We start from the raw sequence: 17,182 nt of genomic DNA on the forward strand, positions 1-17,182 counted from the left end.
CGTAACCAGCTCCGCCCCCAATGTCATGCTTTTCAATTGGTCGAAATGCTCGTGACGTCACAGTGCGCGAATTCCAAATGGGGCCAATTGTACTTTGGCTAGTAACCATGCAACCAATCAAAGGGATCGTATAGTGATGCTGCAACTAAGTTGGACTGAGTTTAGTTAATTGCTTAATTAATCAATTAGCCTAATTAATATAGAGGAGAATGAAGAGGTCAGAAGAAAAGAAAAGAAAAGAAAGACGCGCGCCGCAGCGACAACAGCGTCCGCGGAAGGAGACGCTGCTGAAAAAAAACAGATAAGTACGAAGCCGCGTTCCCTCCACCACCACGCACTTCCCCACTCAGTAAGACGTTGCTCGTTTCATATACGTTGTGTCGAACATCCTAGACAGTTCCAATAATTGACAGGTTAATGACAGAACACGATGGATAGAAATGCAATAATGTAAATATGAAATAGCCTAATTAACCTTTCTAGTTAGAGCGCATAAATCTATAAAACCGAGAACGAAATTGGTCGAGTTGGGGAATCGAACCAGGGTCTCCGGAGTGCGATACGAGCACGCTAGCCACTCCGTAATGCCAGCTGAATGGTTTGGAATGAACAAAGGCGCGTCTAGCTAATACGGCGTCTTCGTTCACTCCCATCTTCCCCCTTCCCCTTACGGCGAGGTGCAGGTGTACACCCTGATATGCGAGAGAGATACATTTCCTTTCCTCAAAAAATAAATTTACCGTCCAGCAAGGCGTACAGCCGAATTCGCGATGGCGTTCTGTGGACTCCCTGGCAGCGTTGCAAGACGCTGTCGCGTTCCACTCTTACAGGCGAAGCTTAACATGTTAACCACACATCAGTAACACACGCAGACAGCCAATGGACGCGTCATTCGCTGGCAGCACTTGATTCATCATTCACAACCACATTCTTAACGTACGCTCCCTTGCCGCACATGCCAAGGACGTACACCACGATCACATTCTGCGCCATTCCTCTGTACTTTGCTTTGCTGAAACCTGGATGGATCCCGAAGAGCATCTCGAAATCATAGATTTCCTATACTGCTGTGGTGCTCGCAGAGACCACAACACAGCGGCGGGAGTCGCTATCTACTTGCGCACAGGTCTCTCTGCAATACCAGTCGAAATGTTTGGCACGTCACATGAACTTGGCGAACTGTGCGCCGCAAAGTTGCCCAACGGCTTGCTGGTAGTAGCTGCCTACTTCGCCCCTACCGCACTCACGAAAGACGTCGTGCACTTCCTGCAACTCGCATTAACCGTCCATCGATCCACACCGATGTTAGTAGTGGGGGACTTTAATGTTGACATAAAGACAAACAGCAATTTCCTAACACTTATGCGGGAGAACATCCCGTTCCTCTCGCTCGTAACGCGTCCCACGGCTGTGACAACCTCGCGAGGCACTTGTATAGATCTCGTCTTTGAGAATCAAGCATTGGTGTACCAAGTCGAACATATATCAGTCTATTTCTCCGACCACAAAGCTTCCTTCATGACTGTCAAAAACTGTTAGTGGAATCTTTGTTAAAGGAATACGTGTGAAAAATAAAAAAAAAACTCTGTGATAGTGCACACATGTGTTGCTCGATTTCTTTGCCTCAATCTATCGAAAAGGTGAAACAGCTTTTTGCTGCGCTCAAATTTCGCATTAGGAAGTAACGTAATCGTCGGTAATTTTTTTCCTTTCTAGGGCGCAAAATTGCTTATCTATATCGGATTCGCGGTTCCTTTTGTTTTCGCCGCCGCTATACGCACTTCGAAAGAGAAGCCAAAACAGACGTCCGCCATGCGCATTCAGCTTTGGCACTGTTCCCGCTTCGCGGCCTTGCGGCATAAATACGTATACGACAGAAGGTTCGTTCGATGCTTTGTTGCGCGGAGTCGATACACATACGGTGGCTGGCGAACATGTAGTGCGCGCTGCCTCGAGTATTTATTGTCGAGCCAGACACGCAGTTAAACCGACCATATTCCACCGTACGGAAACAAGGCCATCCGGGTTGTCTGCCCACATTCCCGTCGCTGCCATTTCGATTTCTATCATGCCGTCGCGGCTTCCTTTGTATCTTTTTATTGCCTTTTTGAGTGTCGTCAAACAGCCCTATTTCGGACTGAGCTTTTCAGTCGCCACGCAGACGCGGAAATCGCGCGCCAGTGACATCGGGAAAGAGAGAGAGAAAAAAAATTACCGACGATTACGTTACTTCCTAATGCGAAATTTGAGCGCAGCAAAAAGCTGTTTCACCTTTTCGATAGATTGAGGCAAAGAAATCGAGCAACACATGTGTGCACTATCACAGAGTTTTTTTTTTATTTTTCACACGTATTCCTTTAACAAAGATTCCACTAACAGTTTTTGACAGTCATGAAGGAAGCTTTGTGGTCGGAGAAATAGACTGATATATGTTCGACTTGGTACACCAATGCTTGATTCTCAAAGACGAGATCTATACAAGTGCCTCGCGAGGTTGTCACAGCCGTGGGACGCGTTACGAGCGAGAGGAACGGGATGTTCTCCCGCATAAGTGTTAGGAAATTGCTGTTTGTCTTTATGTCAACATTAAAGTCCCCCACTACTAACATCGGTGTGGATCGATGGACGGTTAATGCGAGTTGCAGGAAGTGCACGACGTCTTTCGTGAGTGCGGTAGGGGCGAAGTAGGCAGCTACTACCAGCAAGCCGTTGGGCAACTTTGCGGCGCACAGTTCGCCAAGTTCATGTGACGTGCCAAACATTTCGACTGGTATTGCAGAGAGACCTGTGCGCAAGTAGATAGCGACTCCCGCCGCTGTGTTGTGGTCTCTGCGAGCACCACAGCATTATAGGAAATCTATGATTTCGAGATGCTCTTCGGGATCCATCCAGGTTTCAGCAAAGCAAAGTACAGAGGAATGGCGCAGAATGTGATCGTGGTGTACGTCCTTGGCATGTGCGGCAAGGGAGCGTACGTTAAGAATGTGGTTGTGAATGATGAATCAAGTGCTGCCAGCGAATGACGCGTCCATTGGCTGTCTGCGTGTGTTACTGATGTGTGGTTAACATGTTAAGCTTCGCCTGTAAGAGTGGAACGCGACAGCGTCTTGCAACGCTGCCAGGGAGTCCACAGAACGCCATCGCGAATTCGGCTGTACGCCTTGCTGGACGGTAAATTTATTTTTTGAGGAAAGGAAATGTATCTCTCTCGCATATCAGGGTGTACACCTGCACCTCGCCGTAAGGGGAAGGGGGAAGATGGGAGTGAACGAAGACGCCGTATTAGCTAGACGCGCCTTTGTTCATTCCAAACCATTCAGCTGGCATTACGGAGTGGCTAGCGTGCTCGTATCGCACTCCGGAGACCCTGGTTCGATTCCCCAACTCGACCAATTTCGTTCTCGGTTTTATAGATTTATGCGCTCTAACTAGAAAGGTTAATTAGGCTATTTCATATTTACATTATTGCATTTCTATCCATCGTGTTCTGTCATTAACCTGTCAATTATTGGAACTGTCTAGGATGTTCGACACAACGTATATGAAACGAGCAACGTCTTACTGAGTGGGGAAGTGCGTGGTGGTGGAGGGAACGCGGCTTCGTACTTATCTGTTTTTTTTCAGCAGCGTCTCCTTCCGCGGACGCTGTTGTCGCTGCGGCGCGCGTCTTTCTTTTCTTTTCTTTTCTTCTGACCTCTTCATTCTCCTCTATATTAATTAGGCTAATTGATTAATTAAGCAATTAACTAAACTCAGTCCAACTTAGTTGCAGCATCACTATACGATCCCTTTGATTGGTTGCATGGTTACTAGCCAAAGTACAATTGGCCCCATTTGGAATTCGCGCACTGTGACGTCACGAGCATTTCGACCAATTGAAAAGCATGACATTGGGGGCGGAGCTGGTTACGAGGCCGACGCCGACGCCGACGCCGACGCGAAACCCAGGAACGGACGCCAAAGAGCTGCGCTCTAAAAAGAAAGAAATAGGCGTAGATGGACGAAACGAGCGGAGAGGACACTACGCAGTGGAGAGCGCACGAAGAGTGAAAAGTTGTGAGGATCGAAGTCGCACTTCGCCGCTCGACGACGGCTCATATGAAATCAATTATCGGGGTTTGGGAACCGCCCGGCGTTGAGAAGGGCGCGGGGTGGGAATGAAAATCTAGGCTAAAACGAATAGTTTTACCACGCCGGCGTGATGAACACATGTTAGCTGTGTTCGCTGAAAGAGAAATAGGGTCATTAGTAGTCCTTTTTATTTTGCTCAATAAGTGCAACGACAGTGCGAAAGGGAAAGAACCGGTAGAGAAAGAGGGAAATAAATGGTATAACTTTGTTCGCTACAGCAGCTGGTCTCCACAAAAATTTATATAGACAACGAAGCCTTTTTGAGGTTATCCTTTTCCATGCGGCTTTCCATTATAGTTCACCTTCGGAAAGAAAGATACAAATGCAACTTTTTAGCTCATCGAACGTCATCGCGATTGACAAGCGACGACGTCGCGTGACAGCACACCGAGCGTTCAAAAGGCCGCACATCCATCAATCGTGTCACTCTTTTCACCAAAACATAGAACAGCGAGAAGGCGGCATACGAAAACCTACAGGCGAACGAAGCCAGTACTGCTCCGTCAAAGCAGAGAAGGCTGTCACGGCGGTTGAGGAACAGACGTAATGCGGGCTTATAGCCAGGACCCTTAGTTTCAGGGTTTCAAAATTCTGAAATTCCAGGAACAAGGGAAATGGAGGCGGGCGGGGGAGGGTGGGGGGGGGGGGGCGATAAAAACCTGGCAAAACACAAGTTTTAGTTGAAACTGTTGCACCATTCCGGATTCAATGTTTTTTTTTTTTTTTGAGAATGAAGAGAGATACCCATGAGAAATCGCTTTGTTGCAAGACATAAAACGCTTCACTTCCGCAAACAAGCTGTAAAAGTTAGGTTACAACCAAGATGTGCGCACAAACGAAAAAGATTTCCTTTTATTTTCATGTTTCCAGCTCTTTCCCTCCCGTTTCGCTATCAGTGATATTAGCAGCTCATTATACACTCTGAGTGCTACAATGCTCTGCATATACAGCTGTATATGCACTGAGCTAGTTGCTGAGCTCTGCGCATACTGCTGCATACAATCTGCTTTGGCCCTGGACTCTGTATGTACGGTACCCATGAAAACGCTCTTTCAGTGTCAGAGTTGTCATTTAGAAGGCAGAGGAGATTTACGGCTACGCAGGTCAGCGGGGTGTGTCACGGCAGTGCCAATCCGTGTACCGGGGAGCATCTACGCGAATCTTGGTCAGAAAAGTACGTGGCCTTTATTTTTCAGACTGTTTAATAGCAGCTACTCTGAAGCGTAACAAGCATGGTAAAATGGCCCTGAAGAACAGAGGAGTTAGCGCATAAAATCTTTTTAATGAAAAAGCGGAAGAAGTGAAACCGTGCCATCTCTGGCAGCGACTGCCTGGGAAGCCGCATAATCGCGCCTGCTATCCACAGGTGTATGCAGCCACACTATACCAAACAGTAAAAGTTATTGCATGAGCAATGCAATTACACTAAATGGGTACTACTGGGGCAAAAGTATCCAGTACACGCAACCGCCTATCCTGACACATAGGTGCAAAGTGTGCCAATGTTCCGCTGACTTCACTAACATGCATTAGAGAACGCAAGAGCAGCTTTCACCTCCGCAAGTGTGGCTTGCAGCCACTGGCTGATAACAAAGCTGCACGCGTTGTTTGCCGGTTGCATGTCCAGGGAAATTTTATCCACGATAGTACACCCCTGGTTCCTAGCGGGTTCTGTACGGTCTACATCGGAAGTGAACCTCTACATTAAGAGACAAAGGCTCACAGGGGCTTAATCAGTCTGTGTTTGCTTGTGTGTGTGTGCGCGCGCGCGCGCGTGTGTGTGTGTGTGTGCGCGTGTGTGTGTGCGCGTGTGCGCGCGTGTGTGCGTGTGTGTGCGTGTGTGTGCGTGTGTGCGTGCGCGCGTGTGTGTGTGTGTGTGCGTGCGTGCGTGCGTGCGTGCGTGTGTGTGTGTGTGTGCGTGTGTGCGTGTGTGCGTGCGCGCGCGCGCGCGCGCGGGGGGTGAGAGGGGGATGGTAGAAATCAGGTGAAACATGACTCAAGTAAAAACAAAAAGAGGAATAGAAAATACATGGGGAGCCCTAACCTTATCAAATAGTGGGGCGAAGGTTACGGAAAAGAAGAAAAAGAAACAAGCTATGAAGAGAAATGTACCCTTGTTTTAAGAGCCAGTTCACGCTTTCGCTTAAGAACCGTTATATTGTCACGTTTTAGTGACGGCAGTCCAGCGGTCAGGAAGACACCAGAAATACTTGCAAACGAAGCTCTTTATTAGGGCTGACTTGCGCCCGCAAAAGAACTGAATCACTCGGTGGCGGCGTAAGCAACAAGCGTGCTCGTCAATCGTCGATCTACGAATGTCCGCCGCTCGCGGCATCGCTCAATTTAAAGCCGGCAAGGAAACTTCCAGATAACAAGACAAGATCATCTACAGAAATCTGGAAAAACCTAGATGCAGCCTTTCATGGCTGCGATCAATCGAGATTAGTGCGGTCGCTTCTCGCGTCACGAACAAAAGTGATAACAACCCTTTCCTGCAGCCTTGAGCGTGAACGAACAAACACTGCAATGATACGTGGCATTACCCCCCTTCCAAAGAAGCATCGTCTCGATGCTTTAAAATGAAAATAAACACGGAGAATGAAACTTCCGAGTCCTTTAGCGTTCATAATATGGCTTCAGGCGTACGACATGTACGACTTCCGGGCGTGGGCGGCGTCGCTGAGATGCTGTCGTGCCGTCGGGGATGACTTCATAGTCGAGGTCACCGATGCGACGGAGAACCCTGTACGGGCCAAAGTAGCGTCGCAGCAACTTTTCGCTCAATCCACGGCGGCGAACTGGCATCCACATCCAAACCCGATCCCCTGGCTTGTAATGCGTGTCTCGTCGGCGCAGATTGTAGCGTCGGGCGTCGGTGTGCTGCTGGTCTTGAATGCGAAGCCGCGCAAGTCTTCGGGCTTCCTCGGCGCGATGAAGGTAGGAAGCGACGTCGAGGTTGTCTTCGTCGGAAACGTGCGGGAGCATTGCGTCGAGTATTGTCGTGGGCTTCCTGCCGTATAACAGCTGGAATGGAGTAAACCTGGTTGTCTCCTGGGCGGCAGTATTATAGGCGAAGATCACGTAGGGCAGAATAGAGTCCCACGTCTTGTGTTCGGCGTCGATGTACATGGAGAGCATGTCTGCGATGGTCTTGTTCAGACGCTCTGTGAGTCCGTTGGTTTGCGGATGATAGGCAGTTGTCCTCCGATGGCTTGTCTGGCTGTACTTTAAAATGGTTTGCGTCAGCTCCGCTGTAAATGCTGTTCCTCTGTCTGTGATGAGCACTTCGGGTGCGCCGTGTCGGAGGAGAATTTGTTCGACAAAAAATTTTGCAACTTCTGTTGCGGTACCACTAGGCAACGCTTTTGCTTCGGCGTAGCGGGTCATGTAGTCGGTGGCCACGATGATCCACTTGTTACCTGATGATGAAGTCGGAAAGGGGCCGAGGAGGTCCACCCCGATTTGCTGAAAGGGCTTAGTTGGCGGTGGTATGGGGTTCAGGAGTCCGGCTGGTCTAGTCGGAGGTGTTTTGCGTCGCTGACACTCACGGCACGTTTTCACGTAATGGGAAACGTCGGTAGCTAGCCGCGGCCAATAGTACTTCTCCTGGATGCGGTGCAACGTGCGAGCAATCCCGAGATGCCCTGCAGTCGGCTCATCATGACATTCCTGCATAATTTCTTGCCTGAGATTTTTGTTCACGACAAGAAGATGCACTGTCCTGTTGGGCGCGAAGTTCTTCAGAAGCACATTATTGTGAAGGACGAAGGACGACAGTTGGCGCTTGAACCCCCGGGGAGGCGATGCGGTCTTGCCTTTCAAATATTCAACTAGGCTTTGCAACTCAGGATCCGAGCGCTGCTGCTGCGCGAAACTGCTGGCGCTTATTGTTGTTGTTGTTGTAGCCTACGACAGAATGGCACATACCCACTCTGGGGGATCGGCCAAGAATCGGGCGGTACCGGTGATGATGATGATGATGATGTCCTCGGGCTGAATGGCACATACCCACGGCGGGGGATTGGCCAGGGTGCATAGCGGATACAAACGCACTCATGTACAGGGAATGGAGTATAATTAAATCTAAAATTTGGGACACAGAGCTAGAATTTGTACAATACAAAAAATACTGAGAAAGAAAAGTTGTGAATTCACATTCTAGCAGAGGAATCTACCAGATGAAATTATGTAATTGTGAATAGAATCGAACACTGGTTTCAGGGCATATCCCTTGGCGCTTGCCCCGAAGGATAAGAGAATCGGAATAGATAGAGGAAGCCCAAGCCGAGCGAGGGGGATCTCCAAGCAAATTCTACGGAGAGCAGCGAGCCGCCGGCAGGAGAGGAAAAAATGGTCTATAGACTCAATTTCGCCACAAGACTCACAAAGGTTGGATATCGAAAGCCCCGATCGGCATAAATAAAGATTTAGCCGCGGTATCCTGCAGCGCAAAAGGGTCATGGACACCTCACATTGCCTCGAACTGCACATCCGCACACTCCAAGGAAATGCCAGGTGTTGAAAATCCGCTGCAGCGAGGAGAGGCTCATGGCGCAAGGTGTGGAAACGCTGGAATCGCTGAAAGCGTGCTAGAGTCAAGAAAATAGTATATGGGACGAAAGGGACAATAGGACCATCAAGGGCAGACTTTGCTAAAAAATCAGCCCTCTCATTAGAAACAATGCCACAGTGCCCAGGGACCCAGTGAAAGCGAACTTCTGAAACATGTGGAGGAATAAAAAATTCAAGGGAACGGCTCATAGGAGTATCACTCGAGGTTTCGAGCGCTGCCAAAACAGAAAGGTTGTCTGAGAGTATAATAACCCGAGTGATACTGCAGGGAATCCTTATTAAGGCCAACTCAATGGCCAGAAACTCAGCTACAAAAATAGGGGTATAGTCAGGGGCCCGAAATGAGTAGCTCCAATCAAGAGCCCTTGAGTAAATACCAATAGCGGCCTTTTCATTTTGCTGGGAGGCATCTGTATAGACGGCAATATGGTTAGGAAAATTGTCTAGGTACTCCTCTATGAGCCCATTTAACATATTGGCGGGCAGGTTCTTAGCATTCCTTGGGAGGGTGTTGTCAAAGAAGACCGCCGTGTTAGCCCGCCTGTGGTTGACCAGTACTAAAGATCTCACTGATACAGAAATATTTGACAGCAGGGAGTTAGTGAACACCACCTGAGGGAGCTTATACCGAGGCCAGGGAGTACCAAAGAAGAGAGTTGGGTTCGTTGTAAATATAGGGTTAGCCAATCCAGGAACAGGCTCCAAAGACCTTAAAAATGTCCGCACAGTGATAAGCTCAAACCGGGAATTGAGATCAGGTATCTGCGCCTCCAAGTACAACACAGCATTAGCTACTGATTTAGGCAGACCTAAGCAAAGGCGCAGAGCGCGTCGCTCCATAACAAACAGGGGTTCACGCTTGTACTTTGGGCACCCAGAAAAGAGAACGGAGCCGAATCCAAGGATTGGCCGTACATAGGTCTTATAAAGAAGTAGGAGAGTGTCTCGTCGCATACCGAATTTTTTGTTGCTGATCCTCACCAACCGGCCGAGGGCACGCTCACCCTTAAGCGCAATGCTTCTAATGTGTGGCCGCCAGTCTAAATGCGGGTCATATATTATACCCAAGTATTTTGTTGAATCAACTTGCGGGATGAGGATAGAGTGATACGACAGAGAGATGTAAATAGGGGTTGCTTGTGGGAAAACAAGGACGGCACACTTGTTCACATTTAAAGTTAACTTTATGCTGTCTAGCCAAACTTCCAGAGCATTTAAATACTCTTGCAGTAATTGGTACAGGATATGAATGTCTTTGGCAGAAGCGAAAAAAGCAATATCATCCGCATACACATAAACTTTGACGGCAGGGTGAATAGGGATATCGCGCATTAGTATGTTAAACAATAACGGTGAAAGAACGGAGCCTTGTGGGACACCTCTAGACTGGGCGTATGTTGTAGAAGTTAACGTACCTTTAGAACAAAAGAACGCTCTATTCTTTAAGAACTCCCCTATCCACGGAGAGTTCGCGATAGGCAGTCTGCATCGGAATGCTTGCGGCCAGATTTGTAGACTATAGTTATGTCGAATTCTTGAAGACGCAGGCTCCAACGAGCAAGGCGACCGGAGGGATCTCTCAAATTGGCCAACCAGCACAAAGCATGGTGATCGCTCACAACCTTGAATGGTCGTCCGTATAGGTAGGGGCGAAATTTGGACGTGGCCCAAATAATGGCGAGACATTCTTTCTCTGTCGTCGAATAGTTGGCTTCGGCTTTCGACAGTGAACGGCTAGCGTACGCGATAACTTTCTCCTGTCTGCCATTTTTCTGAACGAGGACCGCTTCTAAGCCCACCCCGCTTGCATCGGTATGAACTTCGGTTTCGGCGTTTTCATCAAAGTGCCCGAGCACAGGAGGGGACTGTAAGCGGCGCTTCAGCTCGTTGAAAGCTTCCTCTTGCGGCCTTTCCCATTTAAAAGGCACGTCAGCCTTGGTAAGTTGGGTCAAAGGTTCAGCGATGCGCGAAAAGTTCTTGACGAATCGCCGGTAATAAGCGCACAATCCAAGGAATCTGCGTATAGCCTTCTTGTCATTAGGCTGTGGAAACTCTGCGATCGCAGCCTTCTTCTTGGGGTCTTGGCGAACTCCATCCTTGCTTACGACGTGACCAAGGAACAGCAGCTCCTCGTAGGCGAAGTGGCACTTCTCTGGTTTCAGTGTCAGGCCTGAAGACTTGATCGTTTCCAGCACTATCCGAAGCCTTCTGAGGTGGTCTTCAAAGCTTGAGGAGAAGACAACAACGTCATCTAAGTAGACTAGGCAAATCTGCCACTTCAAGCCTGCGAGCACCGTATCCATTACTCGCTCGAACGTCGCTGGGGCAGAGCAGAGGCCGAATGGCATCACCTTGAACTCGAAGAGTCCGTCTGGCGTGATGAACGCAGTCTTCTCGCGATCTCTTTCGTCGACTTCAATTTGCCAGTAGCCGCTCTTCAGGTCCATCGATGAGAAGTACTTAGCGTTGCATAGCCGATCCAGTGTGTCGTCGATGCGGGGGAGGGGGTAGACATCCTTCTTCGTAATGCTGTTCAGGCGGCGGTAATCGACGCAAAAGCGAAGGGTGCCGTCTTTCTTTTTAACTAGGGCGGCCGGTGCTGCCCAGGGGCTCCTCGATGGCTGTATGACGTCGTCACGAAGCATTTCCTCAACTTGCTTGCGGATAGCTTGGCGTTCTAGCGGCGATACGCGGTAGGGGCTCTGTCGCAGTGGTCGTGCGTGTTCGTCTGTGACAATGCGGTGCTTGGCAAGCCGGGTTCGTCGCACATTCGATGCTGATGAGAAGCAATCGGTGTACCTTTGAAGAAGACTGCGTATTTGGTCTTGTCTGCTCCGGGGTAATGCCGGGTTGATGTCGAACGTGGGTTGATGGCCTTGGTCAGATAGTTCTGCGGGTTGGTCGGGTAGGGCAAATACGTCTCTGATGTCTGCGAGCTCGTCGAGGAAAGCGATCGTTGTACCTTTGTTTAGATGCCGGTATTCTTCGGTGAAGTTGGTTAGCAACACCTGGGCTTGGCCATTTCGGATTTCGGCGACTCCCCTCGCGACGCCCAATCCTCGATCCAGGAGTAACTGGGTGTTCCCCTCGATAACGCCTTCGGCATTTTCGATGTCTTCAGTACCTATGCCGACGAGAACACTTGATCGGGGCGGCACGCTCAATGCTTCGTCGAGGACGTTTAAGGCAACGTGATGAGTCGAGCTCGTCGCAACAGGTATGACTTTTTCCGTGGAAAGCTTGATCGACTTAGATCGCAGGTCGATGATCGCCCGATGTTCGTTCAGGAAGTCCATTCCCAAAATCACGTCTCTAGAGCATTGCTGTAGGATCAGGAAGGTTGTCGCATAGGTTCTCCCATTTACAGTAACTCTCGCGGTGCAGCGTCCTGACGGCGTAATCAGGTTGCCACCTGCGGTGCGGATCAGCGGGCCATCCCAGGTTGTTGTTACCTTCCTGAGTCGGACAGCGAGTGGGCCACTCATGACAGAGTAGTCAGCTCCCGTGTCCACCAAGGCAGTAACCGCGTGACCGTCGACCGTAACTTCAAGGTCACTTGTTCGCGTTCTGGTATTGTACGTTGTCTTCGGTGTCCGATCTCGGCTTCGTAGAGTAGTAAGGCTGCGGTGGGCGTACTGCGACGTTACTTCACTGGGCAGCGGTAAAAGCTTCAAGTCTGGCCGCGTCGTCGTCGGTGTCGTCGTCGTCGGTGTTGTCGTCGTCGGTGTTGTCGTCGTAGTTGAGGCATGGTCTTGGGTACTCGTCGATGGAGGATCTTTGTCATTGCGCTTAGAAGCAACCTCACCTCCAGAGGCTGCTTTATTTAGTTTAACCTTCGGGGGCTGGGGGAGCGTCCACGCACGGCGTAACCTCGGCTAGGAGAAACAAAGCGCGGGGACGATGGCGACGGGGAACGTGATAGGCGGCGCGGCGATGAGTATTCTTCCCGACGCAAAAACTCCTCGATTTCGGCTGGTCGCTGGCCGGGTCGGGGTCGTGGAGCGTCGTAAGAGAACCCTCGGATGCCCAGTCTTCTATATGGGCAGTGCCGGAGGACGTGACCGGCTTCGCCACAGTGGAAGCATAGTAGGCGGCGCTGGCCGGGAGTTCTCCACTCGTCGCATTTCCTCAGCTGCGCGCGTCGCTCGTAGGACGGGCGGGTTGGTGCGAGTGGGCGGCGGTCCAACGCAGCTGGCTGAGGGCGATAGGGGCTTGGGTCCCGTCGTCGAGGTGCAGGACGGCGCACAGCTGCGGCGTAAGTCATGGCTGGGGGCTGCAGAGGCTGCGTGGGTGTCGGCGTCACACCCAAGGCCTGTTGAACCTCGTCCCGGATGACGTCAGTGAGCGATTAAAGTTGCGGCTGCGTTCCCGTTGGCAACAATCGTCGGAGCTCCTCTCGCACAACTTCACGTATAACCTCCCGCAGGTTATCGTTGTTACCGGTGTCCAAGCAGCTTGCTGACAAAAAGCGCTGCTGGCGGTCATACTGGCGGGCTCGGGCGTCAAGAGTTTTCTCCATTGTGGATGCCTCTTCTACGAATTCCGCGACGGTTTTCGGTGGGTTGCGAACGAGGCCGGCAAATAGTTGCTCTTTAACTCCTCGCATAAGCAACTTCACCTTCTCTTCTTCCTTCATGCTCGCGTCGGCACGGCGGAAGAGACGCTTCATTTCCTCAGTGTACACAGCAACGGTCTCGTTTGGGTGTTGTATGCGAGACTGTAGCAGCTGCTGGGCTCTCTCCTTTCGCATGACGTTCGTGAAGGTCTTTAGAAGCTGCTCCTTGAAGGTTTCCCAGTTCGTGAGGTTAGCTTCCTCATTCTCAAACCAGACTTTTGCTGGTCCCTTCAAGGCGAAGAAGACGCACCTAAGTTTCGTGGCATCGTCCCAGTTGTTGAAGATAGCCACACGGTCGAACTGCTCCAGCCATTCATCGGGGTCGGCGCCAGGCGAAGCGTCGAAGGTTGGTGGCACCCGGGGCTGGTGAAGAATGATTGGAGTCGTCGTCTGGGGCAAGCTCATGGTAGACGTTGCGGCTGGCTTCCGCTTCCGGGTAGGGTCCGGCAGATTCCCGAACTCTGGTGCGTCCCCTTGCAGGCGTCGGCTAGCGCGGTGGACTGGACTCAGGTCCTGCGGTTGATGACTCAGAGGGCTGGCGTCACGGCTTGTAGGGGGTGTCCGGTACATGGAAGGCTACCCCGCACCTCCACCAGATGTCACGTTTTAGTGACGGCAGTCCAGCGGTCAGGAAGACACCAGAAATACTTGCAAACGAAGCTCTTTATTAGGGCTGACTTGCGCCCGCAAAAGAACTGAATCACTCGGTGGCGGCGTAAGCAGCAAGCGTGCTCGTCAATCGTCGATCTACGAATGTCCGCCGCTCGCGGCATCGCTCAATTTAAAGCCGGCAAGGAAACTTCCAGATAACAAGGCAAGATCATCTACAGAAATCTGGAAAAACCTAGATGCAGCCTTTCATGGCTGCGATCAATCGAGATTAGTGCGGTCGCTTCTCGCGTCACGAACAAAAGTGATAACAACCCTTTCCTGCAGCCTTGAGCGTGAACGAACAAACACTACAATGATACGTGGCAATATACTCACAAAGCGGGAGGAGTTGTTGTTCCTGACGGTCTTTGCGTTGCCGAAAGCCTCCAGGATGGTGTTGGACTCCAGGATGACGTCCTTGACGTGCTGGAAGTGGCGACACAGAAACGTATGCAGGCAAACGCGCCGCAGTATCGCGTGCAGAAAAACTGAAATTTCGTACGAACTCACGACGGTCTGCACAAAAAAAAAATCGCTGCAGAGATTTTCTATTTTTTAATTCCGCATAAAAAAAGTAGACATGTCAGTAGCAGTCAACCGGACTTCCACTTACAGAAGCGAATCTATCAAAGTCCGAAATTTTTATAAAAAAAATAAAAAAATATAGCCAGTACTACATGACCGGCCAGTAAAAACGAGCAAAAAATAATGACACGAAAATTTCTTTGCCCCTTCGGAAGAAATGGATTCGTCGCGCTTTGGCTACGTTTTACCCATAATAAACTAGTGATACGTAGAGTCTTTGCCAAAAGTAACCAGGCTGCATGGTTTGCTTCTCATTGGTATTGTAGAGCTCTCTTTGAAGGTGAGGACAGGGGTCCTCCTTACCGTACAGAGATTTAGAGCTTGAGGGCTGGTACAATAGCTTTAACATACGACTGAGAAACAAACCGTGCAGCCTGGTTACTTTTGGCAAAGACTGTACATCAAGCGTAGCGAACCTCACCTGGACTCTGGGTCCTCCTCCAGACACCTGGGCGATGTAGGACATGATGTACTTGGCGGCCACCGTCTTGCCAGCGCCGCTTTCGCCTCTGCAAAAGAGTGAAATAGGGGGAAAAATACAAGGTTAGGTCCAACTATTATCGTCCTTCAGCTCACTCGTATCATAGTTCAGTCTCATTCTAAGTGGTTTTACGTGAACAACCAACGCAGAAACCCCTGGGTAAAAAAGAAAAAAAATGAGACGACTCTCTAGGAAAAAAAAAAAGAAGTGATCACGAGTGTTCAAAGTTCGCAATGTTTCACAAACACCGCTGCCGGTAGCGCGGCTACGAAATTAACTACTTAGGACTAAATTTAACTATTTAAAATTTAGATGATTAACTAACACTCATTTAAGTACGAGCATATTTCAATGCTATTTAGTTACTATACTCGTTTCATTTACCTATTAAATAATTTTAACTAAACAACGTTAATTTACTAACAACTATTTAAGTATTTGCTACTTCCACGCCCTTTTTCCCCTCACGTGCTGTCCACAGACGCAGGAACTGCCATTTTAGGGGAGCCAGTGAGCAAACTCCGTTTCGTCTTTCTTGTCTAAGGAATAGCAAACTTACAAAGCATGAGCCCATTTCGGCAAAAATTCAATCGTACCGCGACACAGATGCCCCTAGTCACATGCTACAAATCAGTTTTCATGCCTCTTCTAAGCAGCTTCTTCGGGCTAAGTTCAGCCAAATTGACTCAGATCGTACAGCCCTATGACAACGCCAATGGAACGCCTTTGTCCAAGAAGGCATGGCCGGAGTAACACCCTTCGTTGCAGAAAGTTGCAAGAACATTTCGCGATATCTATGCTTCAAGTTCGAAGTTCTAGCTCTCTTATTTGCTTTTTTTTTCAACATTGAAAACAACAGAATATGGAAAGTAAACTCAGTAAGTAATGGCCTGACAAACTACTATTATTCAACGTAGAATAACGACCCAAACAAAAGAAAAACAGCTTTCAACGTTCGCGGCTATTCTGAAATTTCTCGCCCGCAATGTACTATTCAACTCGTCGCGCTGAAGGCGATCGGGCATGCATGTTTAGAGGCCTTTCCGTCATTCTTGTCTTTAAAACTGAAAGAACGGAAACTAATTAGAGCAGAAATAATGAGTTAAAGGTAGCTTAAAACCCAGTAACCGCACCCAAGGGAGGTTCAGACGTTGCACAAAAGCGAAACCTGCGCACACGCGACGTTCTGCGTTAGATTAGCAATCGATACGATACAGCCGTTCACTGCTAATTCGACAAAGAAGTGTGAGAAGAAGGGCGCGTGGAAGCCATTTATAGAAGAGCAGGCGTCATATTCCACGTATATAACATACGTCACAAGCGGCTATATACGTCAATGCCATCAATTATTAACCACCTGGTTAGCGAGCTCTCCACTCATTCCCACGGCCGCCATCTTATTCAATAATTAAAAGGTCCTTCGTGGCAGAAATCTTTTCGAAGTAGTGCTGTGTATGTGGCTGAGTGAGTGGAAGTGGGCAGATGCGAGTGAGTGAATATTAGGGAATGAATATGACTAAGTGAGTTCAGTGATGAGAGTGGAGAGAGTAAATGTGAGTGGGTGAATGTGATTGAGTGAGTTAAGTGAATGGAGTGGAGAGAGAGAATGTGAGTGGGTGAATATGAGTGAGTAGAGCGAATGGAGTGGAGAGAGTGACTGGAGTGAATGGGTGAATGGATGAATGCGACTGAGTACAGTGGAGAGAGTTATGTGAATGGAGAGGAGAGAGTCACTCGAATAAGTGGGTGAATGTGAGTAAGTGAATGAAAGTGGAATGTGTTAGTGTGTGACTGGAGTGGAGTGTTTGAGTGAGTGTGAGCGAGCGGGTGAATGTGAATGGTAATTGGTTGGTTGAGTGAGTGAGTAAGGTAGTAAGCGAGTGAGAGAGTGAGAGTGAGTGAGCGTGAGTGGGTGAATGTGAATGGTAATTGCTTGACTAATTGATTGGTTGGTTGGCTTATTGATTGAATGAATGGATGATTGATTGATTGATTGATTGATTGATTGATTGATTGATTGATTGATTGATTGATTGAGTGAGTGAGTGAGTGAGTGAGCAAGAGAGAATGGATGGCTGAGCGTGAGTGGGCAAGTGTGAGTGAGTGCACATTATATGACGCATACACATTTAGCACGGGACGTTGCT

General features: G+C 49.3%; 1 protein-coding gene across 1 annotated transcript in view; it reads right to left on the reverse strand.

The window, feature by feature from the left end:
- Positions 1–17,182, reverse strand: part of LOC149342959 (unconventional myosin-Ie-like) — a 283,527-nt gene that overhangs the window by 75,430 nt on the left and 190,915 nt on the right. Inside the window, exons 5-6 of the mRNA XM_089545520.1 lie at positions 14,976–15,063; positions 14,306–14,395 (exon numbers count right to left, since the gene is read on the reverse strand). Coding sequence (XP_089401646.1) covers positions 14,306–14,395; positions 14,976–15,063 — 178 coding nt within the window. The remainder of the gene's footprint in view (positions 1–14,305; positions 14,396–14,975; positions 15,064–17,182) is intronic.

The sequence above is a fragment of the Amblyomma mixtum genome, chromosome 5 (assembly GCF_055824585.1).
Source record: "Amblyomma mixtum isolate Tamu chromosome 5, ASM5582458v1, whole genome shotgun sequence".
NCBI lineage: Eukaryota > Metazoa > Arthropoda > Arachnida > Ixodida > Ixodidae > Amblyomma > Amblyomma mixtum.